The sequence below is a fragment of the Heloderma suspectum genome, chromosome 14, assembly GCF_057233095.1.
Source record: "Heloderma suspectum isolate Gila_16-S chromosome 14, 16-S_ref, whole genome shotgun sequence".
In the NCBI taxonomy this organism is placed as follows: Eukaryota; Metazoa; Chordata; class Lepidosauria; order Squamata; family Helodermatidae; genus Heloderma; species Heloderma suspectum.
The window spans coordinates 13384405-13407241 of NC_139471.1; the positions used below are offsets into that span (position 1 = coordinate 13384405).

Below are 22837 nucleotides of genomic sequence, written 5' to 3' on the forward strand. Positions count from 1 at the left end.
GGTTGGAATCTTTAATCAGTTAAATCAGGGGTGGGTGGACTTCAGGCTTGTGGGATCCACTTGCTTTGTTTGTATGTTTGTTTAATGGAACCCCAGAGTCTTCTCGCTGGAAGCAAATAGGGCAAAGTGGTAGCAGTGGGGTTGCAGGGAGCAGACAAAAACAAAGCAGAAGCAGATGTTTATCAGATGCATCGTATTTGCAACCATGAGGCGCAGTGACAGCTACTTGGCTTGGAAGACTTAGGGAGGAATAAGCAAAGGGATGGAGTAGACTGATGGAGAATAGTCTCGGGGGCTGTTCACACAACACGCTAACCCACACTCAGTGCTTGAATGTGGGTTGTTTCGAACCGTGGGTTGTTTGTTGAACCATGGGTTAGCATGCAGTCTGAACGCACCAGGGTGGCTTGTTAACCGTGCCGTGTGGCTTATTTTTCTCGAACAAGCCACTTGAGAGCCCATGGTTTGTTGTTGGGTTGTTCAGGGTGGTTAACGAGTCACACTGCATGGTTAACAAGCCCCCCTGGCTGCATTCAGACAACATGATAACCCACCCTGCGGAAAACGTGCTGTGTTCAGACAACACGCTAACCCACAGTTCAGCAAACAACCCACGGTTCAAAACAACCCACAATCAACCACTGGGTGTGAGTTAGCCTGTTGTGTAAACAGCCCCAATGACTGTTAGCTAAACAGTACCTCCATCTTCAGAGGCATTGTACCACTAGATGTTGGGGAAAAATGACAAGGGGTGTATGTTCTTTCAAAGGGGTCATGCTGGTATTGCTCTCCTGTCCTGCTTCAGGGCTTCCTGCAGGCATCTGGTTGTCCACTGTGGGGAAACAGGGTGCTGAATGAGATGGACCTCGGGTGGTGACTCAACAGGGCCGCTCTTGGGTTCTCTTGGAGAATTGGAAACAGGCCTTTGGTGATCCCAAAAGGGGTGGGAAAAGCATCCTTTTACAGCCTTCCCCACCTGGAGCCCTCTAGATGTTTTGGATTTCAACTCCCATTAGCCCGAGCTACCAGAGCTGTCGTCCAAAACATCTGGAGTCCACCGGGAAGCCTGTTTTAGAGTCTTCCTGGCCTTGTACGCACCAGGAGCTCCATCTCTTTCAACAAATAAGATTTAGGCTTTCCCTGACAGCCCGGATTTCTTGACGCTGCCGCGTGTGTCTGTGTTTGTCTTTTCCTTGCATGTCACAGCCGTCTGGGATCCTTGACCTACAAAGAAACCACATGTTCTCCCCGGGTTTGAAATGTTCAAGAGGAAGCTTGGAGTCAGAGGCATTGAGCTGTGCATTACGACACAAGCTGGATAAGCTACTTCACCAAGGCTCTGTATCATCTGCCTCACATTCCATTTCAGTATGACTGAGAAGAACCCACAAGAAGCTCGGGGGGGGGGGCACTTTTTTCCTGGGATGCCCTTGCTGCTGTAGTTTCTAGAGCTGCAATCTTTAATTTGCCAATGTGTTGTAGTGGCTAGCGTAGCCTTCCCCAACCTCTGTTGGACTGCAGCTCCCATCGCCCCCAGCCAGTGGGGATGATGGGATTTGCAGTCCAACGTATCTGGAGGGCTCCAGGTTAGGAAAGGCTGGGCCGCATTAGGACTGGGGTGCCTCGGCTTCAGACCCGCACTTGACTAAAGTTCATCAGGTGACTTTGAAGGCCCCGTTTGAATGTCGCAGGAGACGCTTCACATTTCCCAAGTGGATGAAAATGAAAGATAAAAGCAAATATGGGCCTTCCTGTATCATACAGCACCTTGAGCATGGATTATCATGTAGCCCAGTGGCACAGCAGGCGCAGGGGTCCCGAGGTTTGCAGAAATGCCCCAAATCTTTAGGGGGACCCCTCCTCAAAACAGCCCAGTGAGGACTGAGCATGCTTGATGGCCACAGAATGCCTAGTGTCTGTTGGGGGCGGGTGGTGGAAGTGGTGGAATGGTGGTGAAGTATCCTGGACAAGAGCGTGGCTTGTTGGAGTGGAGCATCCTGGACAAGGACAGGGCAGGCTGGAGTGGAGCATCCGGGACAAGGGCAGGGCGGAATGGAGCATCCGGGACAAGGGCAGGGCGGAATGGAGCATCCAGGACAAAGGCAGGGCAGGGTGGAATGGAGCATCCGAGACAAGGGCAGGGCAGGGTGGAATGGAGCATCTGGGACAAGGGCAGGGCAGGACAGAATGGAGCATCCGGGACAAAGGCAGGGCAGGGTGGAATGGAGCATCCGAGACAAGGGCAGGGCAGGGTGGAATGGAGCATCTGGGACAAGGGCAGGGCAGGACAGAATGGAGCATCTGGGACAAGGGCAGGGCTGGCTGGAACCCTGGACAGGAGCTTTCCACACTGCCACACTTTGGAGGTCCCTCTTGTTCCTTCTGACCAGGAATGTCGGGAAGCAAATACTACTTTGCACAATGAGTTAACTTACAGAACTGGCTGCAACGGGATTTGGTGATGGGCACTGGATGAGATAGGTGGTAACATGGACTTGCAGATGTTTATGGAGGAGGAGGGTCTCAATCAACTGCTGTTGGCCATGGTAACTAAATAGAACCTCCAGGCTCAGAGACAGTATACCTCTGAATACTAGTTGGTGGAGGGGGGGTAAAAGCAAGGGCATCAGGCTGGGCACCATGGGGGACAGGATGCTGGACAAACTCACCTAATTTGCATTTTGTGGACCAAAATGTGAACTGAGATGCAATTCTCCTTCAGTATTTCTCTTAATTTTGTGATTGTGGGGAGGGGAAAATGCATACCAACAGGTGCCTATCGGTGAAAATAATGTACAAAAATGCATTTCATTATGGAAAATGGCTTACCAAAAATTGTGTGTATTTGGAGAAATGACCACGGAAAAGGTGCACAGAACTTTTGGGTGGGCATCTTAAAAAAAAAATCACAAACTGATGCAGAAATGGGACAGAATGAAGCTAAGATTGGAAGAATGAGAAAATGAAAGAAATTGAAATTGACAAGTTTGCCCATTCCTATCCATCTAACCTTGGTTTTCCTTTGTACTGCGGCTTTACCCGTCTGGTTTATGAGATAATAATTCAGGGAAGGTAGATTGCATGCATTTCTAGGTCTCACTCTCCATTTTGCAGCCCAAGGCTTGTAGAGCCAGCCTAAAACCTTCACTGGATGTTACAAACCACTGTGTGTTTTGGCTTGGTTGGATGTTCCTGGGACATTGCTGCCTGCATTTTGAGATGATAATTTGTTGTTTCCTCCCCCCCACCCATACACCACACTGGTCTTCGTTCTCTGTATGCAATATTAATGTTACCAGACGGATTTGGGGAAAAATGGGGAATGTTACCCAATGGTTTGGGGTGAAAAATCCCTGTTGGGAGGACAACTACGTGAGGAAGAAACGACCCACAAATATTTTCTTCTCTCCATCCTCTTTTGTTTTGATGTGCCTACCTGCATTGTGGAAACTCACAGAACCCACGATACCTCCTGCGGTATGAAACGAGCCTTTATTTGGACTCTTGTTGGACGAGCGAGAGAAACTATGTAACTTTTTGAGCATATGCCAAATTAGTCAGAGACTACAGCTGTGATGACTGAGAAGCGTGGTCTTATGCAGCCTGCTCCATCCCAGTGCCTAGGGATGTTGGAAAAACATGCAGCGCAATCAAATGAGTTTGGATTTTCATGAATCCGACCTGCCGATTATGCAAGGGACTGGCTTTCCCCCGTCGGGCCAATTCTGCCGACTTGCAGACTGCTTTTCTGATTTTCCCGAATTTTGTGCAGATTTCATCATAGAAAAATACACATTTTTTTTAACCTGACCAAAAATACCCATTGGCTAAAGCATGAAAGTGCACATTTGGGGGGAATTTGCGCATTTTTGCACACACAAATTTGCGCATTTCTGCAAATATGGATTTGCGTAAATTTGGAAACAAAATAATCCAGTTCTGGCAATGAGCAGATCACGGAACGGAAGGTGCCTGACAATCTGTGAAGCACAGATGGAATGGATTTTATACAATCTGTACATCCCTACTAATGCCCTTCAGAGGTTTCAGAGTATAACTCCCAGAATTCCTGACCATTGGCCATCCTGGCTGGGACTGATGGGAGTTATAGTCCAAAACATCTGGAGGGCACCAGGTTGGGGATGGCTGGTCTACTGGGAAGTTCTCTGGTGCACGTTCCGTGCTCTTGCACAACTATTAGTTTCAGCGGGGCTGTCGTATGAAAACATTCCTGCGGATCGTGTTCAAGGCCCTTACAGCCTAGGTGATCTATTCTGCATCTCTGCACATGTGTTCAGTGAAGAACGGGGGTGGGGGACTCATGGCTCTCCAGATGTTGTTGGACTCCATCAGCCCCAGCCAGCATAGCCAATGGTCCAGGATGATGGGTGTTTGAGTCCAACATCATCTGGAGGGCTACAGGTCCGCCACCTTCGATGACGAGAAATTGCTTCTGAATTTTTCCATATATGGTCCAGGCATTGTTAGACTTATCCCAATACTTACAATTGGTATAGCATTTCAGAGGACATCATTTTGCTGCTTTTGTTTAAATTTATAGCTGCCTTCCTACCAAATGGTGCTCAAGGTAGCTAACAGTAATATAAGTATAATAAAATGCAATAAAACTATAACCTCCTCCCCTCAACGCCCCCGCCCCCACCCCCTCCCCCCGTAAAAAACAAGGCAGGTAGAAACACAAGGAAAACATTTTGTTTTTAAGAACACATTCATGATTACAACCCTGTGAGATAGGTCAATAATATCCCCATATTTGCAGACAGAGGCAGGGAAAGGGACCAAGGCTGAGAGAAGTGTGGCACTTAGTGACGTACAATTCAGTCTCTTAGCTGTTGACTGGGGATGATGGGAGCTGTAGCCCATGCATCTGGCAGGCACCCTGTTGGGGGAGGCTGACTCAACTTGGGCAGAGCTGACTCAACTTGGGCAGAGCTGACTCAACTTGGGCAAAGCCAAGCTTGATTTTTGTGAACTACCCAGACAGCTTCAGCTATGGGGCAGTATGGAAACAGAATAAATGAACCGAAATAAATGAACGCTCCATGGAACCCAAGGTAGTGATCCACAGAGGAGGCCGGTCTGCTGTGTGTCTCTGCATGACCCGCTGTGTCTTTCCAAGGAGCCTGTCTCGCTTTCCTTCAGGGCTCAGCCTGTTCTAGAATCTGCTTTGGAGCAACTTCCTCTGAGAGGAGGCTGTCCGTTAGCCTCCGGGTCAGAATGGCTGTGCAGAGTTTGTCTCTTTTCGATTTGGAAGCTATGCCTAGACCAACAGGGGGTGAACTCCTCCAAGGTTGGCATAGTCAGGCACATGCTGGGGACCACACCCCAACAGGTGGTCTCTTCCCTTCCTCGCTGTTGCTGCCAATTTTTAAATTGTTGGGATGGAGAGGAGAGGAGATGCCGGGAGTTTGGAGAATGCTGATTTCTGACTATTGGCTCTTTGAAACTTCTATGGGCATAACTTCCTGCCTTCATTGTGGGAGGTTTTGGTTTCTGGGAAGAGGCCAAAAATGCTAAATAAGGAGATTCGCCCAGCATTCAAGATCTGTGTTCTTTTTCTTTTGTTTTTCAAACTGTTGATTTCTAGGGAACCCACCCAAAGTCACAAGGCCTCCCGTCAACAGCTCTCTGCATGATTTGTCGTCATAGTTGGGCAAGATGCGGAGCAAGGCCAGACATCTTCCCCAATCCTGGCACCTTCCAGATGGGACTGCAATTCCCATCATTCACAGCCAATGGAGCATTTGATTTACTAAGGTGCAGGATGCTCTCATTCCAAAGCACAGCTTATTTTAGCTCGACTTGCTTTTTCTTTGGCTTCCTCTCTTATTTATGCATTACATTTGCATCATGTCTTTTCCTCAAGTTGCCCAGGTACTTGCTGGCATCAGGGATCATGTCCCCAGTTGCTGGGCTGCCACTGTATTTATTAACCGATCACCCACAAGGTCACAGAGCAATGGAAGGAAGCAGTTGTGCTTGCCTCCTGAGGAAAATTGGCATCTGCCATGAACCGGGACTCTCAGAGCTTCTAGGAACATTAAACAGGTGTGGCAGCAAAAATATACACTGCGGAGGGAGGCTTGCACTGAAGCCTTATGCCCCTAGAACCCCCATTTTAAAGAGGAATTGCTCTGGCATTGGTAACACTTCGGGCATCTCTACACCAGCCTAAAATCCTGCGTTTAAAACGGGGCTTTCTGCTTCCGTTTTAAATGCAGGATCACGACGACTCCCTTTTCCACATACTTCCTTTCCCCCCACCCTGTTTCCCCTCCTTCTCCCCATATCTGAGTCTTCCATTATCTTTCATTGATCTCACTCCTGTTCTTGGCACTTTTACTCTTTTCACAGAGGAAACTGAAGCGGAACATACTGGGGTAATTTCATAGCTCGTTATCTGAGATCTATTAAAAATGGAACAAAGGGCATTTAGTGCAGGAGACGCCTTGAATGATCATGGTGTCATGTAAAGAGCCCACAGACTTCCGTAAAGGAGCAATCTCAGTCGCAGGATAAAAGCTCAGTGTGAAGGAGCCCCTGATCTTCTTCATCTGGCTTTGGTGCTAACAATTGGATCTCACTTTCCTCCCCACTTCAAAGGGCTTTCCTTGTATTCCTCTCTTTACACATATATTTATTTCTTTGTGTTGCAGAGAAGACTGGGAACATCCTTGCAGAGTTTTGCCGCTTCTATGAGGAACAGTATGGTGTTGCACTCTTCAACAGTGTCCGGTATGAGATCGAAGACAGTGGCGGGCCTCAACCTCAGCTACTGCACCGCAAGGTAAGTCAGTTGATGGATTTGAGGGCATGAGATGACCGCGGGCAGTGTTGGCACTCAACAAGATGGTGGTTTTAGAAGGTGGGTGGATGGCCGTGAGGGCATCTGCTGAGACACTGGTCCCACATGAAATCATGTACTTCCGTAATTCTGTCTTTTGGAGGACCTCTGCCCTCGCTCGTCTCTCGGTGTGGTGAGTCGACCTGAAAAGATACCTGTATTTTGGATAGTGCATACTGTCTGCATTAAATGCCATTGTGTGGGGGGAAACGTGGTGTTGGGGTGTGTGTGTGTGTGCGTGTAAGAGGTCAGTGTTCAGCTGGTGTTGTGGGAAGACTTGGGTAGTAGGAGAAGGTTTATGGTTTACCAAAGTGCTGGTCAACACCCTATGGTTGTTTGTCTTTAATTGAATTCTGTTGCCAAGGAGGTACCCACTCCGCTTGGCTCATGGCCAAGTCAAAACCTGCACAATTCCATATTGGCTGGGGTGTCATCATCTTCCTAGCTTGTTGGCTGGTATTCTTCAAGTAGCTGTGTGTGCGTTGGGGTTTGGCAAAAATGGCTGGACTCTTTGCCCATCTACTGCAGCGTTGCTCTGACTGGTCTTGAGCAGAGAAGGGTTTTCTGTGTTGCCTGCTACCTGGTCCTTTTTTAACTGATGACGCTGGAGGTTCAACCTGGGGCCTTCAACATGCAAAGCTGTTGCTCTTTCACTGAGCTATGGTCCCTCCCCTTTCAATACTCTATCAGAAAGGAGGGATTTGGCTTGAACCTGCCGGTGTTGCAAGGGCAGAGGAGGTAGAATGCAAATTTGAATCCAAGCACTGGAGATGGAAACTCTGAAATGTCTTGCGAGGACTGGAGAAAGAGTTATTGGTTGCAACAGCAGTAAGGAGAGGGATTCACTTCAGGGTTTAAGATTTTTGGACAGCTTTTTTCAGTAAGTTCAACTGAATGCTGCAAATAAAAATGAGCAGGTTTTCCCACCTTAGGAGTAGAAGCCAGGCCGATTATATCTTCTAATAATTTTATTTGTTTAGCACAGTTACATGATATCCTACCATCATGGAACTCAAGGCAGGGTTCCCAGGTGGTCTCCCATCCAGGCACTGACCAGACCCAGACTGGCTTAGCTTCAAGTGGTTGCATCATGTGCCCTCAGACCACATCCATGGCACCAACATGGAGAAGAACTGGTATGACAGGAGCTTCTCTGATCAGATCTCAGGGTTTTAAGGTCAGCTGCCTGGGTGCTACGTTTGTTGGACTGGGCCCTCTGTCCACACTTCTGAGTCTTTCTTTTTCTTTTTTCAATTTGGATTGTTCAATGCCAATCCAAAACTGTTCTGTTTTTTTAATGCATCGCATTTATTTCATGTAAAGAAAAAAATGTTTATAAAACATCCCTCCCTCTGTCCTTTTCCTGACTGGCGGAATTTGGGACTGTAAGCTTCTTGTGGCAGAGACCCATCACCTTTTAACAATGGAGTTTCTCGGTAAAGTTCTGGAGAAGTAATAACCCTCCTCTTCACCCTGCCTCCATCTTCTTGCTTAGATGGTTAAAATCAGCTCCGAAGACGTTCTTACTCCATTATAAGTATTGCTGAAATAAAGGCATTTTTAGATCATGACGATGGATTGCCCTCTCCTGGTGTCTTAGGAATGCATTGCTGCTAACCCAGAATCACCACTAGGCCACATTGGTCCTAAACCACCTTCAACTCCATTATCATTGCACTTGTTTCTGGGACCTGGAGGTGCCCCAGAACAAAATGCAAATTGCTGGAGCAAGGCTTGGATCCTGGTGCCCTGGTTCAGCAGTCCAGCACATGCTCATAGTTTGGGATCCTGTCCCAAGGAAAGCAGCTGTCTTGTTTTGGGATATATGCCTTCTTTTCTCAAGGCTTGTGTACAGGTTGTCTTGTCTTTCTTCCCAACTTAACTACTGCTGACCTCTACTCAGCACTGGTTAGGCCTCATCTGGAGTACTGTGTCCAGTTCTGGGCACCACACTTTAAGAAGGATGCAGACAAACTGGAGAGGGTTCAGAGGAGGGCAACAAAGATGATCAGGGGACTGGAAACAAAGCCCTATGAGGAGAGACTGAAAGAACAGGGCATGTTTAGCCTTGAGAAGAGAAGACTGAGGGGAGATAGGATAGCGCTCTTCAAGGACTTGAAAGGTTGTCACAGAGAGGAAGGCCAGGATCTCTTCGTGATTATCCCAGAGTGCAGGACACGGAATCATGGGCTCAAGTTACAGGAAGCCAGATTCCGGCTGAACATCAGGAGAAACCTCCTGACTGTTAGAGCAATACGACAATGGAACCAATTCCCTGGGGAGGTGGTGGGCTCTCCCACACTGGAGGCGTTCAAGACGAGGCTGGACAGCCATCTGTCAGGGATGCTCTGACTTGGATTCCTGCATCGAGCAGGGGGTTGGACTCGATGGCCTTGTAGGCCCTTTCCAACCCTACTATTCTATGATTCTATGATCCCGGCTCCCTCTGCTTGTAGTGGTTAAAGCTGGGGTCTTTTTGATGCCTGGCTCATGATGGGATGGGGCAGGGGTGGGGGTGGGATGCTTTCTGTGACCTCAGGGAGGGTAGCCAAAAAAGAGAGGTTGTTCTCCCCACCTGGGAAGTTGGGGGAGCATGAATAATCGCCTAGAGCAGATGTAGGCAACCTCTGTGTGGGGCTACAATTCCAAATTCCTAGACTATTGGCCATGCTGATGGGAGTTGTAGCCCAAAACATCTGGAAAACATCAGGTTGCCTACCTGTGGGAGAGAGGGTGGGCAGAAGGTGCTACTTCTTCCTGTCTGTTGTCTCCACGGAGGGCTGGTAAAATGGAGAAGAGCGAGAGCCGCGGGCCAAGAAGTCTGCCATTCAGATCTTCCCTCTGCCTTGAAATCGCTGGGAAGCTTCAAGCAAGCTCCCATCTGCTGTATGGGGGTATGAACGCTGGCCTACCTTACAGGGCTGTTGTAAGGTTTGCTGAGATAACATCAAGAAGGGTCTTTGAGTGCTGTAGAAATGCTTATAAAATTATTAATATTATCTAGTATTATCTATACACTAGTTATGAGAAGGAGGTCCAGTCCGCTGCTATTTTGATTCTTTGATTGGTCATTTAGATGTCCTGGGCCAGTGTGGTGTCGTTAGCCCAACCACCAGATTACAACTGCCATCACCCCCTGCTATGGGATGATGGGAGCTGTAGTCCACCACATCTGGAGCGCCCCTAGTTGGGGAAGGCTGAGCGTGAGTATTCGCCCCCACTCAGGTCCAAATCTCCACTTGCCATGATGCTTGCTGGGTGACTTAGGACCAATCATTGTCTTTTGCAGCCTGTCCTACCTCACAGGGTGATTGTTTAAGGATAAAACTTGTGCAGGGGTGGGAGAGAGATCTCTAAGTATGCCACTCTGAACTCCTTGGAGGAAAGGCAGCATGATAATGTAATCAAGACACATGATTGAATTCAGGGCCAAGTTCCCCTGGATGTCCACACATTGGCCTTTGGGCCATTGAGCACTGAACTACCTTGCTGCTAAAAAGTGTCAGACAGGAGATGGTGTGAAAGTGTTTTGATCCAGGGTGGCTGTTCCACAGGAGTCAGTAGTGATTTTGTCAAGGTTCCCCTTAGGACCTGGACCCCCTGAACTACTCCTTAAGGATCTCTTGCCTCCTTAAGAGTCCCACCTTCCTTCTTTTCCCTTTCCCTTTCCGATAACGTGGGGTTTAAGCTGTACACATGGGGTGACTGACACTCTAGTCACAGGGTTTAGCCACAACAGTTTACTGGTAAATTAAAGCAAGCAAATCACAACTAAAGGCATTTACACAATAGAGCTGAGTGATACAAAAAGGTATTAAGAGAACAGGAAAGTTGCAAAACGCAGGGTACTTTACTCTAGCTGTACTTAGACTTCTCCAGGCTGCTTCTTCCTGCTCTGTCTTCAGGCTCTGCTCTCCCCAACTCTGCTCTCACTGTCTCTCTCGCTCTCTTTATATACCCCCCTCCCTCAAAACCAGCAGTACTGTTTCAAACCTGAAGAAATGGAAGTTAACTGGGGAAATGAAACATAACCAGGGAAATGAAACTACTCCTCTCTGGGTCGCTCCCTTCCCAACAAAAACTCCAGGCCTCTAAGCCTGACCTTTTCCCCCTTTGCCTCTGTAGGCCTGAAAGCTTCACAGACTTGCACTGCACTCATCGCTTATTCTGCATCCTCTTCTAAATCCTTCTAGAAAGGCCTGGTGTGATGGTGCTTGGCGTTCCAGGTAGCTCATGTGCAGTAGGGTAGCCAACCCGGCTTGGCAAGGAGTTGCTTTGGGATTCTTACCACCAGCCCTTGGGAATCCAGAGGAGACCCACCTTGGCTTCCTGACCCTGCTGTCCTCCTTGTGGCCGGCTTTTGATGTCCGTTTCCTTCCTTTTCTCTCTCGCTGTGACTTGGCAGGCAGCCCAAGTAGTTAATGAGGCATTGTATTCTGCGAGCGTCCTCGGGTTTAATTTTACACGCGAGCCTCTCCAAATAGCACTCAGAGAGGAAAAGAGGTGGAAAAAATGAACAAACTTGAGCCGTCACGTCCTCAGCATGCTTTGTGAAAACCCAGAAGATGGTGGCGATACTCCGAGAGGCCCCTGGGAGAGTTGTGGTGGGAGAAGCGGTGTTCACCTGACATGACTCCTGCCTATCCCCTGGGAAGTGTGTGTTTTCAGTGCCGAAAAGAAACTTGTTCTTCCTCCCACCCTGAGCACCCCATAAGGAGATCCAGCACGATTTGAGGAGGTGCGTTTGGAACCGTTCCCATTTTTTGCAAGGGGAAAGAGATTGTGTGCCTCAGATAAGCAGTGGAGGTGTTGTTTTAGGGCTGGGTGGGAAAGGGACCTTCTGAGACATAGGGCAGGTCTGTAGGAGCACTTGTGGAGGGGGCTGTTTCAGATTTTGGGGCTGTAGAGGGGGGGAATTCAGTAAGAGGAAGGGAAGAGGTTTTCGCTCTCTCACTCTCTCAACAAGGTTGAGAGACTGTTGGATATAGGCTAGAGCAGACGTCTCCAACCCCCAGTGCCCTCCAGATGTGTTGGACTACATCTCCCATAATCCCCAACCAGCAGGGCCAGTGGCAGGAGTGATGGAAGTTGCAGTCCAACACATCTGGAGGGCACTGGGGGTTGGAGAAGGCTAATCTAGAGTGGCATCAAAATTTGGGGTGAAACATTTTTCAGCCCTCACCTTCTCTGATCATAGCTATTTTTCAGCACCACTTCCCTGTACTCTAAATGGGGGGCTTCTGCTGAGGTGATCCCCAGCCTATATAATGGTGATGCAAAGCCAAATTAGAGCAAAGGCAGTGCTTCCCACCCTCGCTCTGAATGGGTGACCACTTTAATCTTGGCCACTCCCTCTTTTTCTAATTCTTCTTCCTACCCAGCAGAGTTCCATCCCGGAGTGCAGGACACGGAATCATGGGCTCGAGTTACAGGAAGCCAGATTCTGGCTGAACATGCGGAAAAACTTCCTGTTAGAGCAAGACGACCATGGAACCAATTACCGAGGGAGGTGGTGGGCTCTCCCACACTGGAGGCATTCAAGATGAGGCTGGACAGCCATCTGTCAGGGATGCTCTGACTTGGATTTCTGCATTGAGCAGGGGGTTGGACTCGGTCATCTTATAGGCCCCTTTCAACCCTACTATTCTATGATTCTATAAGTCTGAACTGATCGCTTGCAGAGGGCTTTTGAAATTAGACTGTGAGCAGCAAACATGGGCATCTGGAAGCAAGCAAGCAAGCAGGGCAGCTGATCTCCCCAAATCACCAGATTCCCAGCTTTCTTCCTTCCTCCTCCTCCTCCTCCTGCTCTTCTTCTTCTTCTTCTTCTTCTTCTTCTTCTTCTTCTTCTTCTTCTTCTTCTTCTTCTAAAAAGCAAGTCACTAGCCCCTGTAGAACCTAAGATAGGAGTCAAACTGTGCAGCCCCCATTCTGCCCATTCGTTTTGTGAAAAACTAGCATGCTGATGACACCCAACTCTACCTCTCCTTTCCATCCAAATCCAAGGAAGTCGTTACAGTTCTAAGCCAGCATCCCATGTCAGTAATGGACCAGACGAGGGCAAACAAATGGAAGCTTAATCCAGGCAAGACAGAGGTGCACCTCGTCAGTCCAAAGGCAGATCAGAGAATAGGGATTCATCTTGTGCCGGATGGGGTTACACTTCCCCTGAAGACTCAGGCTTGCAGTTTGGGTGCACTCCTGGACTCGGCCTTGAACCTGGATGCCCAGGTCTCAGCGGTGGCCAGGAGTGCATTTGCGCAGCTGAGGCTAGTGTGCCAACTGGGGGCAGTGACTGAGACATCTGTGTGCTTTATCCCCTTCCAGCCCACCTCCCAGCCTCAGTAATTCTGGTGGCTTGCCTGCGGTCCCCTCTAACCTGAAGGTGCTGCTGATGAATGTCAGGCCAGCTAGGGGGAAAGGTTGTGTCATCCTTATACCTGAAGAACAGGCCAACCTGGCCCGTGCCACTGAAAACTGATTGGGTGATTGGGGAGGAGTCTGTCTCTCCCAAATGTGTCCACCAGGGTTTCTTAGAACATAAGAACATAAGAAGAAGAGCCCTGCTGGATCAGACCAAGGGTCCATCTAATCCAGCATTCTGTTCACACCATGGCCCAAGCTCAACCAGAGGTGTGGGGAGAGGAGTAGCCTTGGTCTATAAGGATTCCATCCCTCTGGTTAGATACCCCATCCAACAGTCAACCAGTTTTGAGTGTCTGCACCTGGTGTTGGGCACCCAAGACAGGACTAGGATTCTGTTGGTGTACCTTCCACTCCGCTGCCCTGTGGTCTCTGTGCCTGAGCTGACTGAGGTGGTCTCAAGTGTAGAATTGAGGACCCCAAAGCCTGTGGCCTTGGGGGACTTCAAAATTCATGTTGAGGCTACCTTGTCAGGAGTGTCTCAGGATTTCATGGTCACCATGTCAACCATGGGCCTGTCTCAGACCATATCCAGCCCTGTCACGGATGTCCTAGTTGTACAACATGCTCTACATCCTTCAAAAAGTCTTCAGGAATTTCAGCTGGTCCAGGATGCTGCAGCCAGACTGTTGACCAGGGCTGGTTACAGGCAGCATGTGACTCCCTTGTTGGATAGGGAGACATTTCTGTCCCTCTTGCATAATATTAGAACCCAAGGTCATCCCATGAAGGTGATTGGTGGGAGATTCAGGACAGATCAAAGGAAGGACTTCTTCACACAGTGCAGAGTTAAACTATGGAATTCGCTACCATACCATGAAGTGATGGCCACCAATTTGGATGGCTTGAAAAGGGGGTTAGATACATTCCTGGAGGAGAAGGCTGTCAATGGCTACTAGTCCTGATGGCTATTGTCAGGGTGGACACTAAGCCCATAGAATCCCAGAGTAGTTCTGATTCTGAGGAAGAGCAGCCGCTCCTGGGAGAGGAGTGCACTCATCTTTCCCAGGGCCAACAGCTGGCAGGGATTCCTCCCACTGGCATTCCTAGCATAGATAGCAGTCCCGGGAGTGAGAGAGCATGGGAAGAGACTTGCTGGACGCATGACGCCGACGCAGGGAGCGGCGCCAAATGGAGAGCGCGGAAAGGAGGCGTAGTGCCCGGTTGGCGCGCAAGCAACGGTTGCGCCCAGAGGATCCAAGGGAAAAGGGGAGGGACTCTCCCTAGCCCATACGTTCAGGGTCTGCCAGTGATTCTCCTTCAAACGGGGACCAACTGTTCCCACTTAGGGCATAGGTACTCTGCTGCTCATATTTAGTTGCTAACAGTAGAGTTGTTAAGTTGTTGTCAGGGTGGACACTGAGCCCATAGAATCCCAGAGTAGTTCTGATTCGGAGGAAGAGCAGTCGCTCCTGGGAGATGAGCGCGCCCCTTTTTCCCAGGGCCCACAGCTGACAGAGATTCCTCCCACCAACATTCCTAGATTAGAAAGCAGTCCAGGAAGTGACCCAGCACAGATAGTAGACTGGGTGGATGCGCGGCGCAGACGCAGAGAGCGGCGCCAAATGGAGGGCGTGGAAAGGAGGTGTAGCACCCGGTTGGCGCTCAAAGAACGGTTGCGCCCAGAGGATCCAAGGGAAAAGGGGAGGGATTCTCCCTAGTCCTTATATTCAGGGGTCTGCCAGTAATTCCCTTTCAAACGGGGACCAACTGTTCCAACTTAGGGCATAGGGATGCTGCTGCTCAGATCTAGTTGCTACCTGTAGAGTTGTTAAGTTGTAAAAGAAGAATAAAGCTTTGAAAAGAATCCCTTTGTCTGTGTCTGGACTTGGCTACTAGATTAGACTGAGAGAGCCCTCCAAGGAGCCCTTGACAGTTGTAAAAGAAGAATAAAGCTTTGTAAAGAATCCCTTTGTCTGTGTCTGGACTTGGCTACTGGATTAGACTGAGAGAGCCCTCCAAGGAGCCCTTGACAGTTGTAAAAGAAGAATAAAGCTTTGAAAAGAATCCCTTTGTCTGTGTCTGGACTTGGCTACTGGATTAGACTGAGAGAGGCCTCCAAGGAGCCCTTGACAGCTATGTATCAGAGGCAGTATGCCTATGTTCACCAGTTGTTGGGGAATATGGGCAGGAGGGTGCTGTTGTACATGTCCTCCTTGTGGGTTTCCTGTAGGCAGCTGGTTGGCCACTGTGTGAACAGAATGCTGGACTAGATGGACCCTGGGTCTGATCCAGCAGGGCTCTTCTGATGTTCTGATGTTCTTAACAGCTCCACTGGCTACCGATCTGTTTCTGGACAGAATTCAAAGTGCTAGTTATGAGTTGTAAAGCCTTATATGGCTTGTGACTAGGCTACCTGAAAGACCACCTTCTCCCATATGGGTCTGCCTGAGTCTTCAGATTTTCAGGAGGAGGCCCTTCTTTCAAGACAGCCGCCTTCAGAGGCGTGTTTGGTGGGGACATGAAAGAGGTCTTCCCGGTAGCCATCGCAAACTGTGGAACTTCCTGTTGAGGAAGGTTAGTTTCACTCCCTCTCTGCTGTCCTCCCACCGGCAGGCAAAGATGTTTTTATTCGAGCAGAGCTTTAGCGTGTAAGTGGGTCTGTTGGGTTGGGTGCTGTTTTTGTTCCATTATTGTTGTGCTTTTAATTGCGTTTTAATGCATTTGTTTTATTTAGGATTGTAAGCCATCTTGAGTGCCATTTTTCTTGTTGGAAAAGTGAGGTACAAATCAAAGGAATAAATAGGATACTATAAGATATCCAATATCTGAAGACTGGTGTACTGTGTGCATCTGTTTTGTGTGTGTTTTTTTCCTTGTTCGTAGTTTATTTTTTAAATATCCTTCACTCCAAATAAAGCTTTGTTGGAGTTCATGATGCCTCTTGTGTGAAACTTGACTAGAATACTCCTCTGCCTTAGTGCTATCAAATCCCTGGGATTTTCTGCTGCTTTGTGTAGGCTTCTAAATGTCATGGAATGTGACGCTAAGCCACAAAGCGCGCACACAGGGAAAATGTGCAGGTGTGTTGTAGTGGCGCACCTGATGCATGCGAATTACAATTGCATGCTGCTGTGTAGCTTCCCCCCGCCCCCTGGAAAAAAAAAAATCCTGCAGACAGCCATGGTCGCAGGGTGCCCACCGTTGCATCAATGACTGTCCGGCTAAGAAAGTTAAGATGTTTTGGTTCCGGTGGCTTGTGTACAAGAAATGGCTAGCATAAAATCATAGGGTTGGAAGGGGTCTACAAGACCATCGAGTCCAACCCCCCACTCAATGTTGGAAGCCTGATTCTCAGGCGGTTCCCATCCAAGTACTAACCAGGGCTGACCCTGCTTAGCTTCCGAGATCAGATGAGGTTGGGCGCATCCAGCCCTTTGCTCGACATCATAGAATCATTAGGTTGGAAGGGGGCTACAAGACCACGAGTCCAACCCCCCGCTCAATGCAGGAAGCCTGATTCCCAGGCAGTCTCCCATCCAAGTACTGACCAGTGCTGACCCTGCTTAGCTTCTGAGATCAGACAAGATATGGCGCATCCAGCCTTTTGCATTGGTATGTTCAGTCAAGTGGGCTAGTTAATTAATTGTGGACTAGTAACTTGCGAGGCTGGCTTTATCTGTCAAAAGGCACTTTAAATTCTCCTGCGGGAACAGTAGCTTGTTTGTGTTTGACTGGGCTAAATTGAAACCAGAGGCTGCTAGAGAACCCCTTGTTTGGTTGTTTGTATTGTTAGCCAGAGTTATTCCTTTATTTTCCTTCTCCAAAACGGCATCAGTGATGTCTCTTTGCGGCTGACCTTCCATCCTTTTCTCAGTGTAAACACCCTAAGAGCTTAATTGCAACCCTGTCTGTCTGCCACGGGGCAAGCGACGCCCAGACGCGGACAGGCTGTGCAGTGTGTCATCTGTCCTGAGCCTTTGATCCAGACGGATTCCTGCGCGCTTGCAGTCCTGCAGCACCCCTCGGCACAGGATGCCACGGAGCTGGTAGCAGACGGGCCTCCAGCTCTGTTTTGCATACCATTCCAGGTGCTGACAGACTTTACCCTAGAGCATGGGGTGGGTGGAAGGAGATGTTGCGATACCAGCTGGGGACTCTGGAAGATCTCTCTCCCCAACATACACACACCCTGCAACCACCACCACTGCAGGCTAGGAAAAGAACAAGATGGGCTGGCACCAAACGCAGAGAAAGGACTGTGGATGACTCTGGGTGCACAGAAGTGTATTTATGGAGCCCAATGTATCTCAAATACAGAAATCTTTCTTCGGGGGTGCTATGCAAAAAGAGCTATCTTTAAATCCATTTGTATGAAATATAATGAAAACTGAACATTCAAGAATGCCGCTGTTTCGTAAAAGGCAAGAAAAACCAACTATCGAAAGGGGCAGACAAATTATGCTTAGCATTTTGATGCTGGAAAATAATTGAAAAAGTGGGAACTTGCTGCAGCGAAATCTCGCCGCATGGAGTTCAGGGTGCCAGCCAGGCAATAATGCCCTCTTGTAGGATACTCCATTCCAAACACACACACACACACACACACACAGGTTTTATGTCTTCCCCACCCACGCAAAACAGCCCAATCAAGTGGACACAAAATGCTGAGTGTCCATTTGATTGGGCTGTTCGGGGAGGTTTCCCTTCCCCTGGGAATATTTTTTTGGACTTCCACAAACCTTGGGGTTACCTTGAACTTGCTGATACCTCCCTCTTGTTCGTGTATGGTGCCATTTGGGCTACATAAGGTTCTACACCCAGTGAATGAATTCAATATTGTTATATGGGGCAATGTTTGCAAGAGATTATAACGCATAGTGGCGAACCACTTATGGGCCCCCAAGTGATGGGGTAAACAGAAAGCAGCACTCCAAAATTGCAGGTAGCTGTGTTGGTCCATTAAGAAAAGAAAATCCAGAGGCTGCATTTGGGTAATAGAATTTCTTTAATAAAAATGTATGGGGGGCAACTAAAATACCACAAAGTAGTGAGCAAATGTTTAGGCTCTTCCCCCCACCCCCCGCCCCACGGTCCAGTCCTCCCTGTCCCCGAAAATTCTTCATCAAGCTGGATGTTAAGCAAAACAGAAGACAGAGAAGTGGGAGAGAGAAAGCTGGATATGATGAAGTGTCTCAACATTTGCAGCTTGTAACAGTTATGAGATGAAACACAGAAAGCTGTGTGATGCTGACTCAGACAGTTATTCCATCTGACATATTCTTGTCCACCATGCACTGACTGGCAGCAGTTCTCCAGGGTTTCAGAAATGAATCTTTCCCAGCCTTATCTGGAGATGCCTTACTGAACCTGGGATCTCTCTCTTGCATCCAAAGCAAGTGCTTTACCACTGAGCTACCATCCTTCCTTTATGGAGTGGAGGACTCCATTAGGGCAAATTGTGCTTGGTGTGAAATTTATTTATTTACTGAAAACATGTCTTGACCGCCTTTCAGGGCAGAAGCCCTCCCAAGGCGGCTCACAGCAATAAAATACATAAAAACAGTTAAAATATTAAAAGCGATAAAGACATAAACACAATAAAATAGTGATAAAGGCAACAATAAAAGCCGACATTAAAACCACCAACAAGAGTAAAAACAGAAACAAGAGCAATCATATCAAGAGAAGGCCACAGTAAAATAATAAGTTTTCAAGGCCTTCTTAAAAGCCTAGAATGACAGAGCATGGCAGAACTCCGATGGCAACTTGTCCCAAAAGTGCGGAGCCACTACAGAGAAGGAAGGCCCTCTCACATGTGGTCACCCACCTGACTGCTCTCACGGGTGGCCAGTGAGAAGGGCATCTCTTTCTGATCTTAAAGTGCAGGCAGGCTGATATGGGTGAAGGCAGTCCTTCAGGTATCTTGGCCCCAAACTATTTAAGGCTTTAAAGGTCAAAACCAGCACTTTAAATGGATTTTGGGTTCCACTGGGGGCTACTGGGACAAGGAAGCGACAATGGCTGTTTTCTTTGCCCACCCACTTTAACAAAAACCCTTTTGGAGAATATAAAAGCAAGTACATAAAGCAAGGACGTCTCAGGTCCGTGGGCCAAATCCAGCTCCTTGAGGTCCCCATCTGGCCCCCTAGGATTCCCTTAATGGCCACACCCACTTCCTGTGGGACCCTCATTCTCCAACTACCAGTCATTTGGTGGTTTCCTAGCTTTTGCACACATTCCTTTCCATTCTAAAAGGTTAGCATGTCTCTCCCTAAAGCTTTGTTATTGACAGTAAGCACCTTGAGCTAAAACATGATGTTTTGGTATCTTTGGCCCCACCCTTCTTGTCTTTGGCCCTGCTCACTACTCGAATGCCACTCCCAAGAGCTTCTCCAAAGCTGAATTTGGTCCTGGGCCTGAAGAGGTTCGATACCCCTATATAAAGGATAAGAACATCAGAAGAGCCCTGCTGGATTAGGCGAAGGGTCCATCTAGTCCAGCATTCTGTTCATACAGTGGCCAACCAACGGTTGACCAGGAAGCCACAAGCAGGGCATGAGTGCAACAGCACCCTCCCACCCATGTTCCCCGTCAACTGGCATACATAGGCACACTGCCTCTGGTACTGGAGGTAGCACACAGCCATCAGGATTAATAGCCATTGATAGCCTTCTCCTCCAGGGATTTGTCTAACCCCCTTTTCAACCCATCCAAATTGGTGGCCATCACTACCTTCTGTGGTAGCAAATTCCATAGTTTAACTCTGCACTGTGTGAAGAAGCCCTCCCTTTGATCTGTCCTGAATCTCCCACCAATCAGCTTCATGGGATGACCCCATTGGGTTCTAGTATTTTGAGAGAAGGAGAAAAATGTCTCCCTCTCCACATTCTCCACACCATGCATCATTTTGTACACCTCTATCATGTCTCCCGTTGCTCTCCTTTTTTCCAAGCTAAACAATCCCAGCTGTTGTAACCTGCTCTCATAGGGGAGATGCTCCAGCCCCTTGATTGTTTTAGTTGCCCTTTTCTGCACTTTTCCCAGCTCTACTATATCTTTTTTTAGGTGTGGTGACCAGAACTGGACACAGTATTCCAAGTGTGGACGCACCATAGATTTGTATAGGGGCAGTATGATATTGGCAGTTCTATTCTCCATTCCTTTTCTACTTATGCCTAACATGAAGTTTGCCCTTTTTGCAGAAGCCACACTCTGGGTTGACATCTTCACTGAGCTGTCCACCATAACCCCAAGATCTCTTTCCTGGTCAGTCACCGCTAGCTCAGATCCCATAGGGCTATACTTGGATAATAAGTATCCCCAACTTGGATTATAGATGCTACTACTGTCTGTTTCCTATTAACCATCCAGCATAGCCTACTGCAATACATTGTATGTGGGGCAGCCCCACAAGGCTGTTCTGAAAACCTCCGCTAGTGGAGAATGCAGTGGGTTCACGGGTATCCCACCAGTATTGAAATAATCCCACTGCTTCTTCCTATTTGGTTGGAAGCATGATTCGAAAAGTGCTGGTTTGTGCTTTGAAGGAAGCAATCCTCTGCCCCCCAAACAGTGTCTGGTGGGGGCATAGAATAGTTTGGTTTCCTGGCTCTGAGGTCGGAGCAAGGAAATTGCACTCCCTGCCTCCTCCCCCTCGTAACCAGTGCAGAGAGAACTGTGCCAGCTACTTCTCTGTGCTCAGAAAATGGAGCACGGAGATGGGGAAAAGGGGGCATTCCCAGAGGATGTGGGGAGAGATCAGAGCAGCTCTTCTACAGCCTATCCTATGGCTGCCCCAAACTCCTTCCCTCTCCCTCCAAGGTGGCGCTACTAGACAGGCAAAATTGCCTGTCTAGCAGAAATGCAGGGCGGCTGGAGCACGGAGGCAAAAATTGGATTGGATACTCTGCAGTCTCTGAGTTAGGAAACTGCCAGGTACATTGGATTGCAGCCTAAATCCCTTTTGTTTCTGTATTATTATTTTTTTACTTATTTAATTTATACCCACTGATCCACTAAAAAAAAGTGCTAAAGGGGATTAGCAATAACAAAATACAGATACAATGCATTTTTATGTCCTTCTTTTTCAAACCTATCCCACGTTTCTCACACCCACCCACCCCAAGAGAAACTCAGTGCAGCTTGCAACAGTAAAGCATAGATACAGTAAAACTGAATTGATACAATATATTAAACAACCAACAGAAGATGCCAGCACCATGAAAAACAAAAACAAAAAATCCAAACCAATAAAAACAGCAACTCCTGGAGCTCAGAAATGAAGGAAGGCACAGAGAAAGGAAAACAGCCTTAACGTATTTATAAAAAGGGGGGGTGCGTTTTTCAGCCGAAGGCCTTGTCTAAATGACCAGGTTTGGGCCAAATGTTGAAAACCATATATAGGGTTTGTTGTTGTTGTTCAGTCGTGTCCGACTCTTCGTGACCCCATGGACCATAGCATGCCAGGCCTTCCTGTCCTGCGCTCTCTCCCAGAGCGTGCTCAAGTCCATATTCATTGCATCGGTGATGCTATCTAGCCATCTCATCCTCTGCCGTCCCCTTCTCCTTTTGCCTTCAATCTTTCCCAGCATCAGGGTCTTTTCCAGAGAGTTTTCTCTTCGCATTAGGTGGCCAAAATATTTGAGCTTCAGCTTCAGTATCTGTCCTTCCAATGAGCAGTCAGGGTTGATTTCCTTTAGGATGGACTGATTTGACCTCCTTGCAGTCCAGGGGACTCGTAAGAGCCTTCTCCATACATAGGGTTGCAAACCGGGTATTCTGGGAGGGCTTCACCTTATTGTCAGAGGATCTGCTTTGCATGCAGAAATCCCAGGTTGAGTTCTTGGCAACTCCAGTTAAAAGATCAGGTGGCAGTTGATGGGAATGACATAGATTTTATACAGCGGACAGCTACTGCCAGTCAGAGTACATACTACTGGGCCAGGTGGACAGAATAGTCTGATCTGGAATAAGGCAGCTTCCTATGTTCCTATCTGAAGGACAGCGAGTTCTCGAACGAATCTGCCCAGACATGGTGATCATCATAGGAGGTCCTTCCCTGGGCGCTCTGGCCTTCGAAGACAAGGCACCTTCTCGGTGGTGGCACCCTGTTCATGCTGTAGTGCCTTCCCTAACAAGGTGGACCTGGCACCTTCTTTGTTGGTGAGGTTTTGGGTGCATGGTTAAGACCCCAGCTTTTTAATAGGCAGTTGGATGGTCTGAGAGGTCACTTTCTTTTCTGTTTACATGGTGTGCCGTTGCCGTTTTGTTTGACTTCACCACTGTGTTTATTTTATGCTGTGTGTTGTTGCTTTGTAAGAAGGCGCTGTCGCTATTTGACTTGAGTTGGTTGCATCAACATGGCCGTTCTTTCAAATTGGTGCTGGAAACTTGCGTATTAAAAGCAGATTGGTGTTTTTTTTTTAAAAAAAAAAAAGCAAAGCAAAGGCAAACACAGTTTTACAAAGGGCAAACAAACCATCAGCTTTGCTTTTTCTTCCTCTTAATTACAAGGGTAATAACCTGATGTGCATCGGGTGGGGAAGTGATTCGACATTTGTGGCCTGTGATTTGCTTTCAAGTCGAGCATGGGACCACAGCAAAAAC

At 48.1% G+C, this 22837-nt stretch overlaps 1 protein-coding gene across 1 annotated transcript in view; it reads left to right on the forward strand.

The window, feature by feature from the left end:
- Window positions 1-22837, forward strand: part of NIBAN2 (niban apoptosis regulator 2) — a 109739-nt gene that overhangs the window by 42053 nt on the left and 44849 nt on the right. The window contains exon 2 of the mRNA XM_084821412.1: window positions 6678-6808. Coding sequence (XP_084677538.1) covers window positions 6678-6808 — 131 coding nt within the window. The remainder of the gene's footprint in view (window positions 1-6677; window positions 6809-22837) is intronic.